General features: G+C 46.8%; 1 protein-coding gene across 5 annotated transcripts in view; it reads left to right on the forward strand.

Annotated features, from left to right (window-relative positions):
- Positions 1–6,930: 6,930 nt before the first annotated feature.
- Positions 6,931–24,288, forward strand: part of ADAM11 (ADAM metallopeptidase domain 11) — a 101,479-nt gene continuing 84,121 nt past the window's right edge. For 3 of the 5 annotated variants that reach the window (XM_053266433.1, XM_053266434.1, XM_053266432.1), the window contains exons 1-2: positions 6,931–7,384; positions 9,131–9,339. In XM_053266433.1, the coding sequence (XP_053122408.1) occupies positions 7,321–7,384; positions 9,131–9,339 (273 nt within the window). In that variant the 5' untranslated portion in view covers positions 6,931–7,320. The remainder of the gene's footprint in view (positions 7,385–9,130; positions 9,340–24,288) is intronic. The other 2 variants (XM_053266435.1, XM_053266436.1) reach the window with 1 other exon arrangement.

The following is a 24,288-nucleotide window of genomic DNA, read 5'->3' on the forward strand; positions in this document are numbered from 1 at the left end:
AAGTGTTTGTTGGTAGACTGGGAAGGATAAAATGTCCTTATGGGGAGAAAAATAAGAGCTGGGGATCTACAAACCTGTGATCGATACCTGGCAAGATCTTGCAACAGATTATTAAACAGTGTGTCAGTGAACACTTAGAAAATAATATGATAATTAGTCATGCCAAACTAATCTCATCTTTGTCATTTTTGACAGGGTAAGTAGTTTAGTAGATCATGGGAATGCTGTGGATAAGTGTAGATTGATTTCAGAAGAGCATTTGACAAAGTCTCCTATTATATTCTTGATGACCAGTTGTTAAAAGGTGGGTTATGTGATGCTACTGTTTGGTGGATTCACAGCTGTACCCAATGGCGCTCATTACTGATTCCACATCTGCTGGAAGGGGAATGGTTCTCATTACTCATCAGGAATAACTCATCAGGAATGACAGTTCCTGGTTCCACATCAGCACTCCACCTGAAACCAAGTGGAGTGCCACAGGCCTCTGTCCTGGGCCCTGTGCAACATTTTCATACATGATTTGGAGGAGAGAGTAGAAGGGATACTTATCGGTTCTGCAAATTACACAAAACTGTCCAGTGTCTTCACTCCCATACTGTCCAGAAAAGGAGCATACATTTCAGAAAAGGGAGTGTGTCAATTAAGATGGCACTTCCTACCTTCTGATTTATTTGTAAGCACTGATATTAAAAATGTTTTAAAGTTTGTTTGACCCATTAATTGATTGATTAGCTAGATGCCATTGCCCTGTCTCCATGCCCCTCTTTAAAATGTAACACTGGTGACCATATCTGACACCACATACCAGGTGTAATTAATCCTAAGAGAACAAAGAGAAAACATCTCTTTGCACGTTGTTCATAGTTTTATGAGAGGTTGCAGTGGTAAGAGATTATTTTGCACGGATTGTCTTTGCCTGTGGGGGTAGGTTGTGAAAATGTGCAGGAGGTGAAAATGCGCCCCCACCCCGCACTGGGCAGGGACCAGATTTTTCTGCTTTAGAAGGTGTGGTTTATATGAACCTGGAAGCAGAGCCAGCATCTGCCCTGCCCTGCCCTCCCAGCCATTTAGGCCACAATACCTGTATAGCCACCTAATGGCGCAGCAAGGAAATGGCCTTGACTAGCAAGCTAGAGGTTGCCCATTTGAATCCCCACTGCTATGTTTCCCAGACTATGGGAAACTCCTATATTGGGCAGCAGCGATATAGGAAGATGCTGAAAGGCATCATCACATACTTTGCGGGAGGAGGCAATGGTAAACCCCTCCTATAGTCTACCAAAGACAGCCATGGGGCAATCTGGGTGCCAGGAATCGACCCTGACTTGATGGCACAACTTCAGTGTGATCTTTGCTACTGTCCTTTGTGTTGTGTATGGATAGAGTAGGGAAGCTTTATTAGTGAGGAGATGGATCTTTGTTTTTGTGGTTGCAGCCTTCTAGCAGTGTCAGCCAGGGTGGGGGGGAGAAAGTGAGTTGCAGGTGTGGCTTGTTGGCACTACCCTCACCCACTTCTTGCCGCAGTGGGTTGGCTGCCAGCCAAACACCCTACCCCTCCCTGGCTTTAACTCCAGGCCTGCACGCTGCATATTTGCCTGGTTGGGGAACCAGGCAAATGTGCTGCCCACATGCCTGAGGTTACAGCCGTGGTGGTGGGGCAAGGCAAGAGGAAGGGAGCTAGCTGGGCAGGGCAAGAAGCGGGTGAGGGGAGTGTGAACTATGGTGGGGGCAAACATTTAAAGTCTCCCTCTCCCTCTCTCATGCTGCAGTCTTCCTCTGGACAAACCACCACGCCATAGCTGCTAGTTATCAAATCAAAACTAAACCCGTCAAGGTGACAATGAGGAGAGCCGGTCTTGTGGTAGCAAGCAAGATATAACAAGTTGCACCTGTAGTTTGCACCCTCCCTGCTCTGACCTGTTCAGCCAGTGGGGCTTCCAGCGTAGCGTACTGAATTTCTGCAGCATTTTCCCCCCTCTCCATTTACACTACTGCTAGCATTTCTGTAGAACTTGGAATGGGAGAAACCATGTTTGAGTGTGGTTTTCAGTTTCTTCTTGTTCTTTTAATTCCACTTTAACAAAACACTTCCTGAAATCATGCTGAATTGTCCCTCTTTCATCCAAAATGTCTTGGCTACAATCCGTTTAGCACTTCCCCAGAGTAAGTCCCAAGCATGCATCTATTCTATTGTTGCAACCAAAAATTCCTTCTGGGGTGTGTCTGTTTTAAATGTTATATTGTTGCTTTTTAGCTCTTTCAATAGCTTGGGTGGGGGGGATAAGTGATACAGTGCAAATGATACTTTTATTTAGTTCCTTTTATGTAGCTCCTCTGTTGATGGAGCTACACTGGCTGCCAATAGGTTTCTGGGCAAAATACAAAGTGCTAGTTATAGCACTTAAACGGTGGAAGTGCTAGTTATAGCACCTAAACGGCTTAGGCCCTGGGTATTTAAGAGAGCGTCTTCTTCGCTATGAGCCCCACCGCCCATTGAGGTCACTTGAGGAGGTCTGTCTCCAGTTGCCGCCAACTCGTTTGGTGGCTACACAGAGACGGGCCTTCTCGGCTGCTGCCCCGAGATTGTGGAATGCACTCCTTGCTGGGATACGAGCCTCTCCATCTCTGGCAATTTTTAAACAACTTCTGAAAACACATCTCTTCAACCAGGCTTTCTCACCTTTTTAAACCTTGTTTTTAAATTGTTCTATTTAATTGTTGTTTTTATGTTTTTAATTGTTAATCATTGTTTTATGCTTTTATAATTTTTGTTTTAATTATTAACTGATTTTAATAGTGTTTTAATTTAAACAGCCCTGAGCCTTTTGGAAGGGCAGTATAAAAGTTTTAATTATACGCACACACATATAAAAGTTTTAATTACACGCACACATACGCACGCACATGCATACACGCATACACACACACGCATACGCATACACACATACACACACACAATAATGGCCATAACATCTCAATAAACTAGAAACTATTTAATAAAGGAGCCCAGTAACTGAAGCCTCCCCACTGCTGCAGGGAGAAGGGACTTATTGGTTAAGAGGCAATTCAGTAAAGCTGTATTTTTGCTGAACAGGAAACAATTACAAGAGTAGAAGCTGCAAGGAGGAAACTTCTAATGAAAGGCACAGTAGTGCTGAATACACTCAGTAGGACTTTGCCAGTCCATTCTGAACAAATGCAAAAATGCAATTGCATTTTTAAGTGGTGGGGAAAATAACTTAAAGACCACACAGAAAACACTTAAATGGTTTGGTAATGATGGTGTGGAGTTTTTGTTTAAAAACAACAACTAAAGAACAAAGCACGACAATTTCACACTAAATAACTAGCATGATTTTATGTAGCAGTGAAGGAAAGATACACAACCCATGGGCAAGGGTACTCTTTTCACATGTTCCCCAGCCAGTGGCAGCCTATCCAGGTGGGGCAGGGGGTGGAAAACAAGCCCCAGATGCAGATTGTTCCCAGCCTCTCAACCCACCCTGGCTGCCTCACTCTCTCTTGCCTTGACCCACCCTGCAGCTGCATTAACCACAGGCACGCAGACCAGTCATTTGCCCAGTTTCCCAACCCAATGAATGACCAGCCTGCATGGCCTGGATTAACATGAGAGCAAGGCAGCTTGCTTTAGGAGAGGAGAGCTGGTCTTGTGGGAGCAAGCATGACTTGTCTCCTTAGCTAAGCAGAGTCCACCCTGGTTACATACAAATGGGAAACTAGAAGTATGAGTACTGGAAGATATTCCCTTCAGGGGGTGGAGCTGCCGCTCTGGGAAGAGCATCTAGGCTCCAAATTCCCTCCCATAAGAACATAAGAACAGCCCTGCTGGATCAGGCCCAAGGCCCATCTAGTCTGGCATCCTGTTTCGCACAGTGGCCCACCAGATGCCGCTGGAAGCTACAGACAGGAGTTGAGGGCGTGACCTCTCTCCTGCCATTACTCCCCTGCAACTGGTACTCAGAGGCACCCTGCCCTTGATGCTGGAGGTGGCCCACAGCCCTCTGACTAGTAGCCATTGATAGACCTCTCCTCCATGAAGTCATCCAAACCCCTCTTAAAGCCATCCAGGTTGTTGGCTGTCACCACATCCTGTGGCAGAGAGTTCCACAAGTGGATCACGCGTTGTGTGAAAAAGTACTTCTGTTTGTTGGTCCTAGACCTCCTGGCAATCAATTTCATGGAGTGACCCCTGGTTCTAGTGTTGTGTGAGAGGGAAAAGAATTTCTCTCCACTTTCTCCACACCATGCATGATGTTATAGACCTCTATCATGTCTCCCCACAGTCGTCTTTTTTCTAAACTAAAAAGCCCCAGGTGTTGTAGTCTTGCCTCATAAGAAAGGTGCTCCATGCCCCTGATCATCTTGGTTGCCATCTTCTGCACCTTCTCCAGTTCAACAATGTCCTTTTTAAGATGTGGTGACCAGAATTGTATGCAGTACTCCAAGTGTGGTCGCACCATAGTTTTATATAAGGGCATTATAATGTTAGCCGTTTTATTTTCAATCCCCTTTCTAATGATCCCTAGCATGGAATTTGCCTTTTTCACAGCTGCCGCACATTGAGTCGACACTTTCAACGAGCTGTCTACCACGACCCCAAGATCCCTCTCTTGGTCTGTCACCGACAGCTCGGATCCCATCAGCATATACTTGAAGTTGGGGTTTTTCGTCTCCAAGATAGGGCTGAGAGAGATTCCCACCTGCAACCTTGGAGAAGCTGCCGCCACTCTGTGAAGACAATACTGAGTTAGATAGACAGTGGTCCGGCTCAGTATATGGCAGCTTCCTATGTTCCAACTGGGGCAGGGTGAGAAGAATGTCCCCCACCCTGTCCTGCAGTCCTGATCCAGATCATGCATATATGTGGCTGGCTGCCATTTTGTAAATAAAAAGTAAACATACATAAAATTTGTACTAGAGATGTACATATCAGGTGGTATAAAAATATGATGAATGAATGAGTGAATGAATGTGTCTAGGCCAATTGTATGTTTAGTGTGATTTGCCTTATATGAAGAATAGACTTTGGTCTTAAAATGTTCTGTCCTCTCTAAATCAGGCCTGGGCAACTTGTAACCCACCATCCTGCCCACCATCTACCTTGTCAAGTGTGCTATGCTACATGATGGACAATCTCTTGTGGTTTCAGGCAGCCAGGGCATAGCTACATTTGGCTTGGTGGGCCCCAGTTATGCGGGTCTGGTCTCAACTCTGGATCCTTTGCAGCAGTTTCAAGGGCAAAGCATTGCTTCCCTCACAAGACACATGGTGATCATAAACAAAATACTTGCCCTTGTTTAGGATGTAAATAACCAACTGCACCTAGGGGGTTTGAGTGTTCAGCCTGCAACCCTGTTTTGTGTTTTTCAAAGTCCTGAAGTGGGTAGTAGTGCAGAGACTTTGGAGTGGGTGCTTTAAGAAGGAAGATCCATTCACTGAATAGAACTGGATAGGTCCCTAAAATACAGATTGCCTCCAATAGCTCAATTCTGCACTTATAAAGAATGTCTTTGAGCATGAGTAAGGTGTATTTACTTTTGTCACTGAGTAACCTGTCCTGCAGACAGCTGGAATGTGGAGGCTGTACTTGCCAGAAAGTGCAAACTGGGCCACCTTGCATTTTAGATATTAGGCACTACCAAAGGACAAACCAGGGAGGGACCTAGTCACCTGTATTCAGTTTATGGCATTCGCCTCCTTCGCTCCACTGCCAGACTTCCGGACCTGATATCGCATGGTGGTGGATTTAATCCACATATTTTATCAGAAAGTCATAGAGGCCATTAAGTCTATTTCCCCACACTGTGCTGCAAGGCAGAATAATATATTTACAACAAGCACCCCCAATCAGCTCACACAATCCTGACCATAGCATACCACACACAGGTATCTTGCAGAAAAATTACTTGCAGGACTTACTGCTTCTGATGACTCATGTAAATGAGCCATGCTGCATGCTGTAGAAGAAGCTACACAGATACGAATGTGCTCCCTGCAGATTTAGGAGGATGATCTTCCTTGGAGGCCTTCAGGAGAACCTTAAAGACCAATGTTTTTAGCCTGGCTTTTAAGGATATCTAGTTTTAATTTTAATGAGTTTTAATCTGGTTTAAATTTTTATTTTATTTTAACTGTTTTATTATGTGTTTTTAATTTTAATTTAAAACACCCTAAACCACTTTAGGAAGGGTGCTATATAAATTGAATGAATGAATGAATGAGTTAATAAATAAGATAATACTACCAAGCTTGCTAACCAGTCCTAGTCTCTATAGGAATGGTCTCCACACATGATCACACCTGATTAGCGGATTTGGACTCCCTGTTTACCATACATAACCTAATGTTTTTTAAGTGGGGGTCAGTCCTGCTCCCTGAACCCACATGTATGCATGTGCTGAGTGAAGATGGTGGATTGGAGCACAAACCATTGTTATCCAGTAGTGATGATGTCACTCTGTATGTACTCAGAGACATTCTTGCTCTCCTGCATGCCCTAGGGCTGAATCTCTGGCATTCAAACAGCAGACGTAGATCAAACCCAACCCTTGGTCCAATCTTCCAGGGCAGTCGTTTCTTATTATATAAATGAGGAATATTTTCATGGTGAATAGCACATTTGTTCTGGCATGATGCATCCAGTTTAAAGGGGGTCTGGTTTATTTGTCTGTGTGCATGTGCAGAGAAGATGCTTGAGCAACGCATATCCTGTTGTTTCCCGCTTTGCTGCTTCCTACTGCCTGCTCTGATCTCTGTCCATACAGAAAAACAGGGTGTGTGTGAGGGAGGGAGGGAGAGAGAGAGAGGGAGAGCCTACAAGTGAGAGAGACAGAGCTCTTCCATGCTAAAAAGGCAGGAGGAGGGATCTTTGCAGCTCACGTGTTCTTTTTCTCCTTTGCGCCCCCCCCCCACCGCAACTCTCCACATCTCCCTCCCTCCCATCATGTTGGGCTTTTATATCCATCACTGTAGAACCAGGATGGGGACATTGCCTTCTCTCTCCTGCCCCTGCCCAACTCACCCCTGGTTTTGATTTTGGCTTTGCAGCAGACACTCTTTTTCTCCTCTCTCATTTATTGGTTTCTCTCCTCCTCCTCCTCCTCCTCTCCCTCAGCAACAGTCCAAAGAGGGAAGGCAAGAAGAACAACAAGGAGCAGGAGAAAGAGAGGACCGGACCCGTGAGGATCCCAGACTTTCAATGCAAAGCAAAAGGAAAAGAAGAAAGGGCACCGAGAGCTGTCTTCCGTGCATGCCGTACCAGCTGGTGCCTACCCTGGGTCCGATTATGAAGGCATTATGAGCTGTCCGCTGCAGAATTGGGTGTTGACAGCTTTCCTCTCTCTGCTGCTTTGTCATTCAGGTGAGGGAGCCTCTCATTCCTTTGGGACCCCCCCCAACTTTGCTTCTTTCCCCCCCACGCTCTTCTTGCATCACGTTGTGTGTGTTTGGCGGTGGGGGGGGGGACACACATCAGATGGAGTGGGAAGCCTGGGCACAGGCAGCAGGGAGCTGGCCAAGGAAGGGGAGTTCCAATGCCTGAGCATCCCTGGAGCTGACTGAAAGCACCCTTTCCCACCACTAGCCCCTTGCTCCAGGGCATGCATAGTTCCTCCACATGGCCTTTCTGAATGTCGCTCTTGGGTGGGGACGAGTGAGTGGGCTGCCATCTGCTCCTTGGAGACACAAGTCTCTGCTTCAGAAATCCACCCCCCTTCCCAGGCTTTCAGTACCCCCGACCAGCTCGACCAGTGCTGTGACTGCAGTCTTTTCTGCTGCATAGACACATTTTCCTGCAGTTCCTCCCAGCCCGAAGGTGAAGATGCTGGAGCAACAGCTGGGGTGGAGGGCTGGAAATGCCCTGTCAGTTTTGCTTGGGAACGGCGGCCCAGGTCCTGTGGGGTGACTAGTTGAGGGACTGGCGATTCCCAGGCTTCAGGGCAGCAAACGTGTCTATGGTTTTAGGGGATCTAGGTAGGGAGAGGAGCGTGAATGAACTGTGGGTGAGCTGGGTGAGAAGGCTGAGAATCCCGTGACTAAAATGCTTGGGAATAAACCAGCACTCAGCCTAGGATGTCTTGTATGCCACGGCTGAGCCTAGAAACAAGTGAGATAGCCAAACAAGAGAGAGTCCCTGGGCATGTGCAGAGAGCACTTCTGTCACCACTGAGCAACCATAGCAGACCCCAGCATATCCAGGCTTGTGGGACAGGGCTTCGGGTTCATGGCATGTGAACCTGCATTGTGCCCCAGCGCCTCTCCTTAATTAGAAATGAACTGAACCACTGATCTAGAGAAGCCTCCAGAGAGAGCGTGCCCAGAGGAAAGCTAGGTGGGCCTAAGAAAGCCCTGGGAAATGAGAAGGAGCATGTAAGAGGATGCTGAGAATAAGAGACATGTAGCACCGCAGGAGACTTCGGTGGAACTCCTTGATCCCCTCTGTTGGTAGTGTTTCCTTTATTCCTTCTGCATGCTGGCATTTGTGCCAGGCCTGTTAAATTCTTCTTGTAACCTCGGGGACTTGATTTGAGCCAGGACACGCCAGAATCTAGCCCTCAAATTAGCCAGAATTTGTCCCCTGCTAACTGAGCAAAGAGGCACCTTTTAACAAGTGGTGAATCTCTTCACTGAGCAGGGCAGGGGGAGAACAACTGGCCCGATCTATCCCCAGCACATCATCCCTCCAGTGGCTGTTGCTGGTGTTTATCTTATGTTTCTCTTTGAGATTGTGAGTCCTTTGGGGACAGGGAGCCATTTTATTTTTTATATCTATGTAAACCGCTTTGGGAACTTTTGTTGAAAAGCAGTATATAAATGATGGTCAAATTCGTATCGTCGTCTTCAAACTTGTTTTGAGTATTGGTGCTCTTACCCTGAAACACCAGAAAAGAGGGCCCCTGAGCATGTTCAGAATAGTTTCCCTTCACCACTGAATGGCCACAACCAGCCACCTGGTTCCCCCGGCACAGAAAGTGTGGCTTCTAGGGAGATACCTTCAGTTTCTCCTCTCAGAAAATAAGTGCTGCTGCTCCTCAACTCCTGGCTCCTTCCCTGTATGGTGCTGTGATTACTGATTACACTATTCCCTCCCGCCCACCGCTTGGAGCAGGTTTTGTTAAGGCAGACACGCAACCTGGTGATTTGCGGAGGCGGATCCCGAATGCCAGCTGGCACAAAAGATGGGGTGCTTCAGAAATCACCTACCCCACCAGGCTAGTGGACCAGAGTTCCGGGGGAGAAATCCAGAACCATCAGCTGGACACGAGGGTGAGAAAAGAACCTGGCAATGGCGGAGGCGGCGGAAAAGGAGGAAGCCCTGTAAGTGAACCTTGGGAACCTGTTCCCCCATTTCACCCTTGCTCTCTTGGTCCCCCCCCCACTTCCCCCCTTTTTCTTTCCAGGGCATTGTGCCAAAGCTCTTAGCATTCAAGTAGGGGGAGAGCAGACTCCAAGCTGTTCTGTTGAGCCAGATGGTATGCACACACTGATAATGGCTGCATGGCAAGGACTACTTCCAACTTTTTAATAGGATGCTGCTGTTCAGTGAAACAGCAGAGCTGGCCTGCCTGTTAGTTCAGGCATTTGTCCAGGAAGTTCTACAAGAAGTAACTTCTATGAAAGGCTGCTCCGTTGCACCCTTATTGGCATGCCCCCCCCCCCCGCTCTCCGGTTGCCCTTGCCATCTGGCTATAGGGAGAGTGAAGAGGGACCATGTTGCAGTTGCCTAGCAAACCGAGGATGCCCTTGCCCCAACCGGGGGTCGGCTGTGGTTAGGGCACCATCTCCTGAAGCTGCTTGGTAATTTCTGCACCCCCCACCTGCATGCACTTGACTGCGTATATTTAGCCATTCTGAACGGGTATGGTGGTGCTGGATACAGCTAGTCCCCCCCAAAGCAGCGGTGGGTACTTTAAAGATCCCGGACCTACAGCCCCAGTTTTGATCATTACACTGAAAGGGGAAATGGAGGAAGTGGGAAATGGAGAACGCAGCATCTTTTAGGGAGGAGACAGAGGTGAGAAGGAGGTGGCTGATGAGATTTGGGGCTCTGAGCCATTCACGGGGGGCTTGAACCCCATGGGCCATCCCCAAAGGACACCTCTGCCCTGCCCAAAAGTAAGAGGGAGATCGGGGTGGCCACTTGGGATTGTTGGTCTCAACGGAGGGTCAAAGCCGGGATCCCAGTTTTGGGGATCCAGTTAACGAGGGTCCCAAGAAAAGGAGAGTGAACTTCCAAATCACGCCGAGACAATGGAATGGTATTCAAGAAAGAGGGTGGATGTTGCAGCTCTGGCAGCCCCACTACTTGGAGTGGGGAATACCAACCTTTGAGGCAGCGCTCTCTCTTTCCACTCCAATAGCCATTGTTCTGAAATTTGTTTTGGGCCAGTTTCACTTTTGCCATTATTGGCAATTTAAGGTAAGCTTTGCATGAGTTGAGGTCACGAGATCAAACTTCACAAGTTTTTTGCAAGATACATGGAATTAAACTGTGGAAAACGGAAGCGGTTAGATCAAAATGAGACTCCTCAATTGCAAGACTCTTTTTATCCTTGCCATATGTACTCCTTTTTAATGAAGATAAAATGTAGCTTGATTTTATAGTTGTCTAAGCAGGCCTTGCAAGACCCTAGTTTCCCCCCTGCATGATAAGCAAGCAAGACCTAGATCAGAATGTATAAACAGACTAGAATAACAAAGATGTATGTCTACAGTTCAGGCTTAAAACATGGCAACATGAAACACCGGATTGTTATGCTTTCTGGCTTAGCATACATTTGGAAATATAATCTGAATTTATGCTAACGTCAGAATATCTACCCTGGTTTTCTGTGTCACAGAACAAGGGAAGGGTGAATAGTTAGAAGTAGGGGGTCGGTAAGTTAACTGGCTATGGCAGTGGGCTTCAGCCAATCCAGTTTCAAGACCTACCTTTAACCACAGTCATTGAAATAGGATGCATATTGTTTTTACCATTACCCTCTCTGTCTGTCTAGATCTGTCCTTCTCCCTTCCTGCCTCAATCTTCTTTCTATGACCATATTTTCTTTCCCTCTGCTTTCTCTCTCAAAAAATGCTTGTGACAATGCTGGTGTGTGTGTGGGAGCTTAGATGAGATCATAACCCACATGAAGGTTGCTGCCCTCCAAACAAACATCAGTGGTGCAGAGGGAGAACTGGGGGCCATAGGCAAATATCAGTTCTAGAGGATGCACAGCTGCTGCTCCATAAGTATGAGACATCTAATCTAGACTTCCTCGCTCTCAGTTTGTAAGATTTTGGGGCAGAATTTGGTATTGGAGATTGGTTGCAGAGATGTGTGTGTTGTTGTCTTAGCATTACAGACATTACAGATACTTGTAATGCTAAGAGAACTAAGTAATGCTTGTTGTCTTAGCATTATAGACATTCTGCTTATACTGTAGATTTCTGCAACATCCTATAGCAGTGAGTTCCCCTGGTTAACTGTCTATGGCACGCATAGCTTCTTTAGGTTCTTTTCGCATGGCATACCCATTCTTGCAAACATGTCCCTATTTTCTCATTCAGGTGAATGGGGAAATAGGGGAATGTTGGCAGGTATGCATACCTTGAATGTTCCATTTTAAAATAATGGCATGTTATAGGAATGGACTGATTGAACCCTGTTGGGGATAGGAGAATGCTGATGTTCCATTAATATATTAGAGAGAATTAGGTCAGATTTCATTCACACTTGTGGAGGTTAAACTGTACTTTAGCCTAACAATTGCATATTTGAATGCCAATTCCGTTGCCTCCTGGGTAGGTACCTATTCCCTGTTAGCTTTCTTTTAATCATCTGTGTTCTTACCTGTCTCTATTGCTTCTTGCCCTTAGGGTCTGTTTTCTAACTTGCATATGGAAGACAGGTCTATCTGTGGGTATTAGCTATGATAGCTAAATAGATCCTCATAATTCTTAATGTAGTACACTTTGAAATTACTTGCAAAAGCTTGTATAAAAGTTGTCTAAACCAAAAACAAGCAAGCAAACACCCTCCAGGTCCAGAGGTGGTATTTTTCTGAGGCCTGGCTCACACAATAAATCTATAAATTAAATCTAGGTTTAATGTGGCTTACTGACACTAGCCACCTAATGGCGCAGTGGGGAAGAGACTTGCCTAGGGAGCAAGAGGTTGTTCATTTGAATCCTCGCTGGTATGTTCCCCAACCACCTATATCGTGCAGCAGTGATATAGGAAAAGTGCTGAAAGCCGTCGTCCTATATTGCACAGGAGGAGGCAGTGGTAAACCCCTCCTGTATTATACCATGAAAACCACATGGCTCTGTGGTTGCCAGGAGTCGACACTGACTTGACTGCATGATTTTTTCTTTTCTTGATTCACTAGCATAATTGTGTGAATTCACACCAAGGCAGGAATCTCATTCATCTCGGGTCATAAATCACCTTGGTATGGGTTCACACAATCATGCTAATTTCAGTACATTACATTAGCTAGCGTGGTGTAGTGGTTAGAGTGCTGGACTAGGACTTGGGAGACCCGAGTTCAAATCCCCATTCAGCCATGAGACTTGCTGGGTGACTCTGGGCCAGTCACTTTTCTCTCAGCCTAACCTACTTCACAGGGTTGTTGTGAGGAAAAACTTAAGTATGTAGTACATCGCTCTGGACTCCTTGGAGGAAGAGCGGGATATAACATATAAAAATAATGAATAAAATAAAAATTAAACCTAGATTTAAACTATTGTGTGAACCAGTCCTGAACATTAGTTGTGCGGGCGGGTGGGCAGCAGGTAGAGGGAAGATATTTTGCCCAGCAGCAGGTGGAGGGAAGAGATTGTCCTGCTGTGGGCTTCCCAGAAGCATCCAGATAACCACTTTTGGGAATGGGATGCTGGACTTCAGTCTGACCCAACAAGGCCCTCCTTATGGCCTGAACTTCAGACAATGCATCATTAACACAGATAATTTAACATAATTTACTGCCACAAGTTGTGATGATGGCTGCTATTTTAGGGCCAAACTACATATCACATTAAATGCACTGGACAACATCGAGATTAGTTAGTCATGACTAGGCACCACCAAAATAAGTGAATCAAGTTAGTCATGACTAACTTAAATCCCATTAATTTCAATGGGGCTTAGTCTAGATGCTGCCTATAGTTGGCCTAGCATGTTTGGTCTCTGTAATTTAAACAGTAGCTGTGAGAAGGGAAGTCAAGATTAAGACTGTGGCAGGTGGTGTTTAATCCTTTCCTGCCATTCAACAAAAGTGTTCCCTCTAACAGGGATTCCTAGATGTTGTTGACCATAATTTCCAGAATTCCCAGCTGCAGGCTGGGGATTATGGGAGTTGTAGTCAACAACATCTGGGAATTCCTGTTAGAGGAAACACTGTGCAGCAGTCCAAATAGAAACTATGCCCCCAAAGCCAGTGTGGTGTAGTGGTTAGAATGTTGGACTAGGAGTTCAAAACCCCATTCCGCCATGAAACTCACTGGGTGACTCTGGACCAGTTGATTATCTCTCAGCCTAACTTACCTCACAGGGTTTATGATGATAAACATAAACATGTACACAATTCTGGGCTCCTTAGAAGAAAAAGCAGGATATAAATTTAAAAATAAATAAAAAATAAATAAAGCTACAATTAGCCCTGGAAGACAAACTTCCATCCCTGGGTTAATAGTAGCTTTAGGGGCTCAGTTTTTGTTGGGACTGCAGCATGGTGTGAATGGGTTAAATATGCCTTCCCACATGCCATGCACCCTAGATGACTTTAAAAAAACCCACAGGAGAGATCAATTCCCATGGTGGGGGACAGATCTATTGATAGCTATTAAATTGTAAACTGCCTGGAGATTTGTATATGGGGCAGTACAGAAATGTGCCAAATAAATCTATATACTTATTTCTCTAAGATGGGCCATGTGTGGGGACGTGGCAGAATGGAGGTGATTGGCTGACAGGGGGGAGGAGGAAAGGAGGTGATTGGCTGTCAGAGGGGGGGATGCAATTGGCTGACAGCGTGCAAGAGTTCAGAAAGCGAGAAGGCAGCAGCCAGAGAGGAGTGCAGGCAGCCGCTTCGGAAAGCCAGAGAGTTTTCCAGCTGGGGTTGTGAAGCAGGAAGTTTGGGGACTGGGGACGGACTTTGTGGAAGGCTGCAACATAGAGTTCCAGAGAATTCGGCAGAAGGGGGCGGTTGGCGGTTTGCCACCTCCAAACATGCCTGGGAGCTTGAGGCCGCCTCAAAACCCGCCACGGAGCTTGAGTGCACTGCGGAAAGTGGTTGGGTGGCAGGGAGGCCGTTTGTTACTGCCTGCCCACCACATCCATCGTAGGGAGGGAGCTTGCTGGCTGGGGTCATGAAGCAGGGAGTTCGGGGACTGGGGACATCAACAAGCACCAGCGAGTTTGGCAGAAGGGGGTGGTTGGTGGTTGGCCACCTCAGAACACGGCAGCCAGCTTGAGGAAATGAGGGCGACAGGGAGGCCATTGCTATTGCCAGCCCGCCACACCTGCCGGCGGAGAAATGGAGACTGAAGGACAGTTGGACAATGACAGGCTGACACAGGAGAGTGAGAGGTGTGTGTGTATGGGAGGGGGGGAGAGCGCGAGCGAGAGGGTTGTGGGGGAGAGAGCAAGCGAGTGGGTTGTGTGGGGGAGAGAGAGCGAATGAGGGTTGTGGGGGGAGCGAGCGAGTAACGGTTGTGGGGGGCAGAGAGCGAGCGAGAGGGTTGTGAGGGGGAGAGAGCGAGCGAGAGGGTTGTGTGTGGGGAGAGAGAGAGAGAGGGTTGTGGGGGGAGAGAGAGCAAGCGAGAGGGTTGTGTGGGGGAGAGAGAGCGAGCGAGAGGGTTGTGGGGGAGAGAGCGAGCGAGAAGGAGAGCGAGTGAGCGAGAGGGTTGTGTGTGGGAGAGAGAGTGAGTGAGAGGATTGTGGGGGGGGAGAGAGCGAGCGAGCGTGTTGTGAGGGGGAGAGCGAGCGAGAGGGTTGTGGAGGGGAGACCGAGCAAGAGGGTTGTGGGGGGGGAGAGCGAGCGAGGGGGTTGGGGAGGGGAGCGAGCGAGCGAGCAAGAGTTGGGGGGGGGAATGCCACAGGCTCAGTACACGACCACACAGATGCTCTTTGCAGGGTCAGCTAGTAAATAGTTATGGTGGCTAAAGGACCCCCCATGTTCAGAGACAGTCTGTCTCTGATGGTCAAATGCTGGTGAAACAAGATAGTTTTGAGTTCCCTCTCTGGCTTCTTCAAGATAGGGCTGAGAGATTCCTGCCTGCAGCCTTGGAGAAGCCACTGCCAGTCTGTGTAGACAATAGTGAGCTAGATGGACCAATGGTCTGACTCAATATACGGCAGCTTCCTATGTTCTGAACAGTAACCACCATACCTACTGAGATCTACATGGTCATTGTTTGAAACACAATGCTTTAGATGGGTCTTTGATCTGATTCATCAAAGCATTTCTTACATTCTTAGGCTCTTTTGGTTTGAAGCCAGCAAACTTTGCATATCCCATAACTCCCCATGGCTTTTAGAGGTAGATTGTTATAGGCAGAACATTTCTCTGCAACAAATACTCCAGGAAATGCACTTGAGCAATACAAATCCTTCTGTCTCATAAAGAATGGAGATACATTAATGGATTTATATTTATTGTAGTTTGTCAGATATATCAATATCCCATCTAGAACTTAAAGCTGAAGCATGGGAGAGGAATTCTCACTCAAATTCTCAAATTTCAAGTTTGCTTGTGACCAATCTATATCTCAAAATCCATATTTCACTTTCTGGATGCTCGCCCAATTTAAAATGTATGCAGAACAGTGTTTCCACTCTGCCTTTGGGTCTCTTGATGTTGTCAGTGTCTCCTTCCTTCAATGGAACCTGTTCAAAAAAACTCTTTCTCAATCTGTTGTTGTATGAGGCAGCCAAGTTTCTGGACTACAGAATGAGTTTTGGAGTATTTTTGCTCTCTGAAATGTGTTTTGCTCGGCCTTCCTTGAGTAGTGAGGAGGAAAAAGCACTAGAGATCTACAGTCAGGTAAACAAGAGCGCCTGGCTTTGCTGAATTTGAATGCTTCCTGGTAACAAGTGGGATCATCTCACCTGGAACAACTGTATTCAGAATTGGCAGCTGGCAACCTGGAGGTCCCGCAGCCCAGCCCCCTGGGATGGGGTGGGGAAAGAAGGGTGCAAAGGGTTCTGCAGCCGCCATCGTGGAACTTGCTGGCAGGCCGGCAACAGAGTTTAGAGCCTTGGCTCCCTTCCCTGTGCAAAGTGGCCCTCTGGCAAAGCCTGGTGCAGTCCAAAAAGCTTGCCTTTCCATAGGAGAGAGTCCTTCCCACTCTGCAGACAGAGCTCAGCTCAACATTTCCCACACTTCTCATAGCTGAGGCCCACTTTTGAAAAATTAAAACCGGTGGCACACTTCACTCTGACACTCAAAAACCTTCTTTCTTACACTCTTAGAATGTGTAAAGTAGGGGCCAAAGTACAAGGTAATAACATGCTTTGCCCTGACATACCAGTACTTCACTTATCTCTTCTCAATAGCAGCGAGGACCTGGTTCAGACGGTCTTGTGGTAGTGAGCTTGAATTCTCCCCTTTGCTATGCAGGGCCTGGGTTGGCCATGGTTTTCATTTGGATCGGTGACTACATCCAAATGCAGAGTTCTCTACAGAGGAGAACTGGTCTTGTGGTAGCAAGCATGGCTTGTCCCCGTAGCTAAGCAGGGTCCACCCTGGTTGCATATGAATGGGAGACTCAATGTGTGAGCACTATAAGATATTCCCTCTCAGGGGATGGAGCTGCTCTGAGAACAGCAGGTTTCAAGTTCCCTCCCTGTCTCCTCCAAGATAGGGCTGAGAGAGAGACTTCTGCCTGCAACCTTGGAGAAGCCGCTGCCAGTCTGTGTAGACAATACTGAGCTAGATGGACCTATGGTCTGACTCAGTATATGGCAGCTTCTTATGTTCCTACAAGGGAGTGCTGTCTGTTGTAAGATATTTGCCTTAGGGGAAGGGGCTGAAGCTCAGTGGAAGAGCTTCTGCTTTGCATGGAGGCTTTTCAGACAGCTGGCTTTACCGTAGGTTTACCATGAAGCTTCACTGAGAGTTCGGAGCATAATGGATTGGAGAACCTTGGAGAACCTGCTGTCAGTCAGTGTAGACAATACTGAGCTAGATGGACCAAATGTCTGACTTGTTATAAGGCAGCTGTCTATGTTCCTACTGAAGTTTTGTTTTGTCTTTAACTCTTTGCCTCTACCATGGTCTCAATCCAGATCACACACAGACACACACCTAGCTACTACCGTTTCCCCCAGGAACAGTGCTGGATTCAGGCACAGGCTAAGCAAGCTACACCTTCGGGGCCTCACAGTATGAAAGGCCTCTGAATATATAAAGAAAAGAAAAGACTAAATTTCAAGTTTTATATAATTGGTTGAAGAATAAAAAAGAGGAAAAAAGACTCTTAGCAGACATTATCGTTCTGATAAGCTAAAAGTATACTTAAATGGCTGCACAATTACTTACCATATTGAGTTTATAAATCTGTGCGCAGAAATAACTCTGTCATATTGATGTTTTATTACACCACTAGTAGTTTTAAGCCCGTTAAAATAACAGGCGCTAGTAGGCCGGTCCTGCTGCCGCCGTTTCTCTCCCTTCCGGGTTGGGTCCGGTCCCGTCGCCGCCGTCTCTTCCTTTCCTGCGGCTGGGCCGGACCCGCCGCCTCTCCCTTTCCTGCGCCCGGGCTGGACCCGCCACTGCCGCCGTTCCCCTCCCCGCGGCCGGTCCGATCCCGCCGCCATCGCCTTTCCCTTTCCTGCGGTCGGGCCGGACCCACCGCCGCCGTTTCTCCCCTCCCCGTGGCTGGTCCAGACCCGCCACCGCTGCCTCGGCTTTCCCCGCGGCAGGGCCGGTCCCGCCGCCACCGCCTCTGCCCTCCCCGCAGCCCGGCCGGTCCCACGGGCGCCACCTCCGGCCTCCCCGCAGCCGGGCGACCAACCGGCCAACATGGCCGCCTGGTGCCTGCGGTCGTGTCTCCCTCGGCGTGTTCTGGGCGTGCGCTCCGCGCATGCCTAGAACAGCCAAGGGAGACACGGACGCAGACACCAGCCTTGGCGACACGGACGGACACGCCAGGGACTTTATTATATAGGATGGCCCAGTTTAGACCAATGGTGGCCATCATGATTACAGATAGCACTCACCTCTTCAGATGAACGCTGCTGTGTAACCATGATGAGCCGTGTGGCGGAGGGGTGGGGCGAGTGATGTGCCAGGGTGGGACTTCTGACCCTTTTCCTAGAAATGCTATGGGCCTTCTAAGCCTGACGTTGTTAAGGCCTCAGCATGCCATTCTCTGGCCCTGCCCAGGAAGGAAGCTCCCATTGGTGCTTGTGGAAACTTTCCTCCCAGGGCTGAGATGAAGCAAGGGGGGAAACCCACTGCAGTGCTGGGCCTACTATTCCTAGTACAACAGAGGATGGAGGAGATGGGGAACTGGGTGGCTCCTTTCTTTCAGCCTGTGCTTTGCCGTTCTGTGCTGCAACTTCTAGCCCAGCAGCAGGGGCGGGGTGGGGGGAGGAGAGTTGCCCCATTCCCTCTCTCCCCGCCAATGCTGTGCAGTTTTACACAGCACAGTGCAGGAAGACTACCTGCACTGTGCCTGTGAGCTGCTAGGACACAATGCAGGAAGAAGAAAGCCACTGGGTTGCCTTGGCAATCTGCTGGCTCTCCTGCTGTTTCTTGCACAGTTGAGGTCCCCCTGCCAGGAGGTTTTTGCACCTCACATCTTTCTCCCACAACCATTTTGATCCAATGCATTACTAAGGTGATATCCTGCACTAGGTAACTAGGCACCGCCGAAGAGGGCTAATTGAAAGAAGGCAAGGTCAAAGCAGTCCATCATGCAGAGACGCAGAGGAGAGCCTCCTTGCATGCTTTGAACTCACAAGAGCTTTAAATCCAGTAATTTCTCATTGCAAACCAGCAGTTTGGGAAACACTATGGAACATGCAGGAGATCAGTGACTCCCCCCCACTTTTTTTAATTAGCTGCTGTGCAATCTGAATTGGATTAGGGAAAGTGCTGCTGGAGGAGAAAACACTTTCTCCCACCATTTCCCTGATCTGAATCCACCCACCATCCCTTCTGCTAAAGCTGCTGTCAGCCCCTCTGTGGAAAACAAAAATGTTATCTCTATGCTTTTCCTAGCAGGCCAAATAGTAACTTCAGGGAGCCACTTAGATCAGGGAAATGGCATGGAGAGAGCAGAGGTAAACCTCCCCTCCCTTCTACTGCCACACTGGCCCAGTTTGGAAATCCCTATTACCAGTAGGGATGTGCACGAATCAATTTTTTGATTCAATTTGTACCTGAATTAAATCACCCCTGATTTGTTTTGTGTCCAAATCTGTCTCCCTGAATCACTCCAGATTCTATTTGGATTTGATTTGATTCGGATCACTTATAAACGTCCTAGGACCACCAGATTTTGGTGATGGGTAGGTCCCCATGGGTGCCACTTACCACCCAAATTTCAAGGCTTTTAATGATTTTTGTTAGTTTTTAATGATTTTGTATATTTCCGCCATAGGAAATAATGGGGATTTAAGGTCGCCCTATCCTAATCCTAACATGGATATCCAGCTTTCATTTAAAAAACAACACCTAAGCTCTAGCCCTTGTAGAAGTGGAGTTATGGAGCAAAACGTGCAGTCACTATTTTTCAAGTGTTTGGATTCTCTGGTGTATAATAACTTTTCCTCATGATGAATCCCTATGAGAATCAATTGCACACGTTCATTTCTTCTGTTCATTTTGACTGTCATTGGACTGTGCCAGCTGTCAACTGCCATGTGCCAACTACACCCCCCGCACACACACACACAAACTGGGGTACTCAGTTTATTCTTTAGGAATATTGAAGTGTTTAGATTATTTGGTGTCTTCATTACACACCTTAATTTCTTCTGTTCATTTTGACCCCACTGTTTTGAGGGTGGGAGTGGGAAATTAGTGGCATCCCATGTGCCAACTACCCCCCAACCCACAGAGTACTCAGTTTATATTTTAGGAATTTTTGAGGTGTTTAAACTCTTTGGTGTGTAATGAATCCTCATAGGGATTCATTATGAGGAAAGGTTTTTTAGACACCAAAATGTCTAAACACTTAGAAAAATTCCTAGAACATAAACTGAGTAGTACCCCACTGCCTTGTGGGTGGGAAGGGGGTGTAATTGGCACATGGCAGTTGACAGTTGGCGCTGCCCAAAGACAGTCAACATGAATAGAAGAAATGAAGGTGTGTAATAAATCCTCATAGGAATTCATTGAGGAAAAGGTATTATACACCAAAGAATCTAAACACTTGAAAAATAATGACCACACATTTTGCTCCATAACTCCACTTCTACAAGGGCTAGAGCTTAGTTGTTGTTGTTTTATTTAAACGAAAGCTGGGGATCTGGGAGAATTATCAGGAGGAATCCAAATCGAATATATTCGGATTGAATCTGGCATGATTCGATTTGGACCCGAATCTAGCCAATGGACCACAGGGGTGATTTGTTCTGTCTCCAAATCTCCCGAATCAGCTAGATTTGGGTACAAATTGATTTGTACCCAAATCGATTCACACATCTCTAATTACCAGTCACCATCCACACTAACAAAGTGCTTGTGCATATGTGTTGCACTAGTGCAAGGCTGTTGTGCTAGCTAACTGCACTACGTCCAAAGCTTGCATTCCAAACTAGTGTTGTGTTACTGCAAACATCTTTGTGCTTGCTCAACCTGTGGTATACTTCCTGCTGAGAAACCTCTTCCTTTGTCCATTCACACTACTGGGATCGGTTGTGTACACCTTTGGGATTTTGAGCAGCTGTGCAGTTTCCTTGCACAACTTCATTGGTTGCGCAAACCCTTCATTAGTCTGGATGTCAGCCACTATATTTAATTAGAAACAGAACTGTTGGGAGATCAGATTACAGATCTCATATGTCTAGTTTGGCCCTTCATCATTACAAATGCGGTTGTAGCTACAACAGATTTTCATGGGCAGGAAGTGCACTATTATAGACCAAATCCACCCCCACTCTGACTTTTAATGACCACAGCTTTTCCAAATGCCACATCCTGAGTTGGACCTTCCAACCATTGTTCATTTTTGGTCAGTATGAGACAACAGACATTAAAGGCTGTGGGATTTCTCTGAATTTCGCAGAAATAATGTGCAATTACGAGCTGTGTACATAGATTAGTCTGTCTGGCTCAGGTCAGATACAAGCAGTTTCTTTTTTCTCCTAAAGTCAATCCTGTGAGGTACGTAATTTATCAGGTCTGTGTGAAGAATGGTCTGAGGCAGAAAATCTAAATTGTGTCTCCAACAACTGATGCTAAAAATTCTCTAAGTAACTAATTAAAGGGCAGTTTGCTGCTGTCTTTGAATGGTACACCAAAATTTGCTGACTGAGGAGGCTGCATTAACAGAAGATCAGGGGCGTAACAAGCCTGGAGTGGGCCCAGAGACAAAAATTTTAAGATGGGCCCCTCGCTGATACACACACTTCACAATATAGTCATGTGACTTGCCTCTGGGGGGCCCCTCGTGGCGTGGGGGCCCCCAGGCAGCCGCCTCCCCTTGCCTAATAGTAGTTACGCCCCTGGTCCAGATCATTTTTTAAAATTTATTCGATTTCTGCCCTTCCAAAAATGGCTCAGGGTGGTTTACACAGAGAAATAACAAATAAATAAGATGGATCCCTGTCCCCAAAGGGCTCGCAATCTAAAAAGAAACATAAGACAGACACCAGCAATGGTCACTGGAGGTACTGTACTGGGGGTGGATAGGGCCAATTACTCTCCTCCTGCTAAATAAAGAGAATCACCATGTTAAAAGGTGTCTCTTTGCCAAGTTAGCAGGGGTAGCATGAGAAGTAAACACTCCATTCTGTTCTGCACTGGTCAGATCTCACTTGGACTATTGTGTCCAGTTTTGGGCCCCACATTTTAAGCAAGAAAAACTGGAATGGGTTCAGAGGAGGGCAACAAAGATGGTGAGAGGTCTGGAAACCAAGTCCTATGAGGAACGGTGGAAAGAACTGGGTATCTTTACCTTTACCTGGGAGAAGAAAAAAATGAAGAGGGGATACTATTGCCGTCTTCAAATATATGACGTGCTGTCACATAGAAGAAGAAGTTCTCTGAGGAGAGCTGATCTTGTGGTAGCAAGCCTGACTTGTCCCCTTTGCTAAGCAGGGTGCCCTGGTTGCATATGAATGGGAGACCACATGTCTGAGCATTGTAAGATATTCCCCTTAGGGGTTGAGGCTGCTCTGGAAAGAGAAGGTGCCGAGTTCCCTCCCTGGCGTCTCCAAGATAGGACTGCTGAGAGAGTTTCCTGCCTGCAACCTTGGAGAAGCTGCTGCCAATTTGAGTAGACGATAGTGAGCGAGATGGACCAATGGTCTGACTCGGTATATGGCAGCTTCCTATGATCCTCTGGTGCTTCTGAAGGTAGGACCAGAACCAATGGGTTGAAATCACAAGGAGGTTGATTCAGCCTAGATGTAAGGAAGATTTCTGTAACTGTAAGAGCTGTCTTCAAATATCTGAAGGGCTGTCACATAGAAGATGGAGCTGACTTTATTCTTTGTTGCTCCTGAGGGCAGGGCCAGAATCAATTGGTTGAAATTACAAGGAAGCAGATGAGCTAGACATTAGGAAGACTGTCCCTCTTGTAAGAGCTGCTTGACAGCGGAACAGCCTGCCTCATGCAGTGAGTGGGAGACTCACTTTGTCAGGGATGCTGCAGCAATTTCCTGCCCTGAGAGCTCCAGGATTTCTTCCAACTTTAAAATTCTAGGACGGCTGCTTCCTCTTGCCTAATAGTAGGGCTGGCCCTGTTTGTCTGTATCCCTTTGTGCATCCTTCCTGAGTTGCCACTCCTGCATATTTTAAAGAGAAAAGCTATTATGTATATACACACATAGGGGGAGAAAGGAAAGTTGTGCCATTGAGTCGGTGTTGACTCCCGGTGACCACAAAGCCATGTGGTTTTCTTGGTAGAATACAGGAGGGTTTTACCATTACCTCCTCCTGCAGCTGATGCCTTTCACCACCTTCCTATTTAGTCTGGGAAACACACCAGCTGGGATTCGAACCAATAGCCTCCTGCTCTCTAGGTTACTTCCCTGCATACTTTTCATTATCTGTGTCTGCTTTGCACTTAAGCATCTGTGCGATTAAATGTAAATACAAATAATCTTGTAAGAAGCACCATTAAAAATGAAGTTTCTAGTCCTTCAGAGGAACTCTAAAAAGATGTGTGAGCAATGCCTGCTGAAATCTCCAAAGCCAGAGAGTGGGGCTAACCAGGCTGGGGTCTTCAGTGCTCTGTTTAGCTCCTTGTGTTTCCCCAGAGAGTAGCAGAAGCAAAATCAATCGTGCAGATAATTTTTCATTCAAATTCCAGCAGGTTTTGATACAAAATATTTATTCCCATTTTTCAGCAGATGGGCATTGATGCTCAATGGCACACGCATGTTTAAAGCCACCCAAAGCTGTGTTGGAATTTTAATTCCAATCACCCACCCTCTGCTCTAGCCATCTGTCCCCTGGTTCATTCTGCCTTTTCCTGAAAAAGGAATGCCTTCCTTTGTCATTGTGGGTCATGCCTCCTTTTCCACCCTTCACTTCCTGCAATGGCAGGGCCATGTTAGTCATTCTTTAAAAAGATTGATTGATTGATTGATTGATTAAGTGCTGTTAAGTTGGTGTCAACTCTTAGTGACCATATAGATAGATTCTTTCCAGGATGATCTGTCTTCAGCTTGGCCTTTAAGGTCTCTCAGTGGTGCATTCATTGCTGTTGTAACTGAGTCCATCCACCTTGCTGCTGGTCGTCCTCTTCTTCTCTTTCCTTCAGCTTTTCCCAACATTATGGACTTCTCAAGGGAGCTGAGTTTTCACCTAATGTGTCTGAAATATGATAGTTTGAGCCTGGTCATTTGTGCCTCGAGTGAAAATTCTGGATTGATTTGCTTTATGATCCATTTGTTTGTTTTCCTGGCTGTCCATGGTATCCTCAAGAGTCTTCAAAAATGACACCAAATGTAGTCTTTATAAGCATCTTTTGTGCAAAATTTGGCATCGGAACTGAAGCACAAGAGATTACCTCTGCCTGTGGTGCAACTTTAGCAAGGTGCTGTTAACCCTCTCCCTGCATTGTCTCCCGTCCAGAAGGATCTATCTCTAAATGCCTGCAAAC

The sequence above is a fragment of the Hemicordylus capensis genome, chromosome 6 (assembly GCF_027244095.1).
Source record: "Hemicordylus capensis ecotype Gifberg chromosome 6, rHemCap1.1.pri, whole genome shotgun sequence".
In the NCBI taxonomy this organism is placed as follows: Eukaryota; Metazoa; Chordata; class Lepidosauria; order Squamata; family Cordylidae; genus Hemicordylus; species Hemicordylus capensis.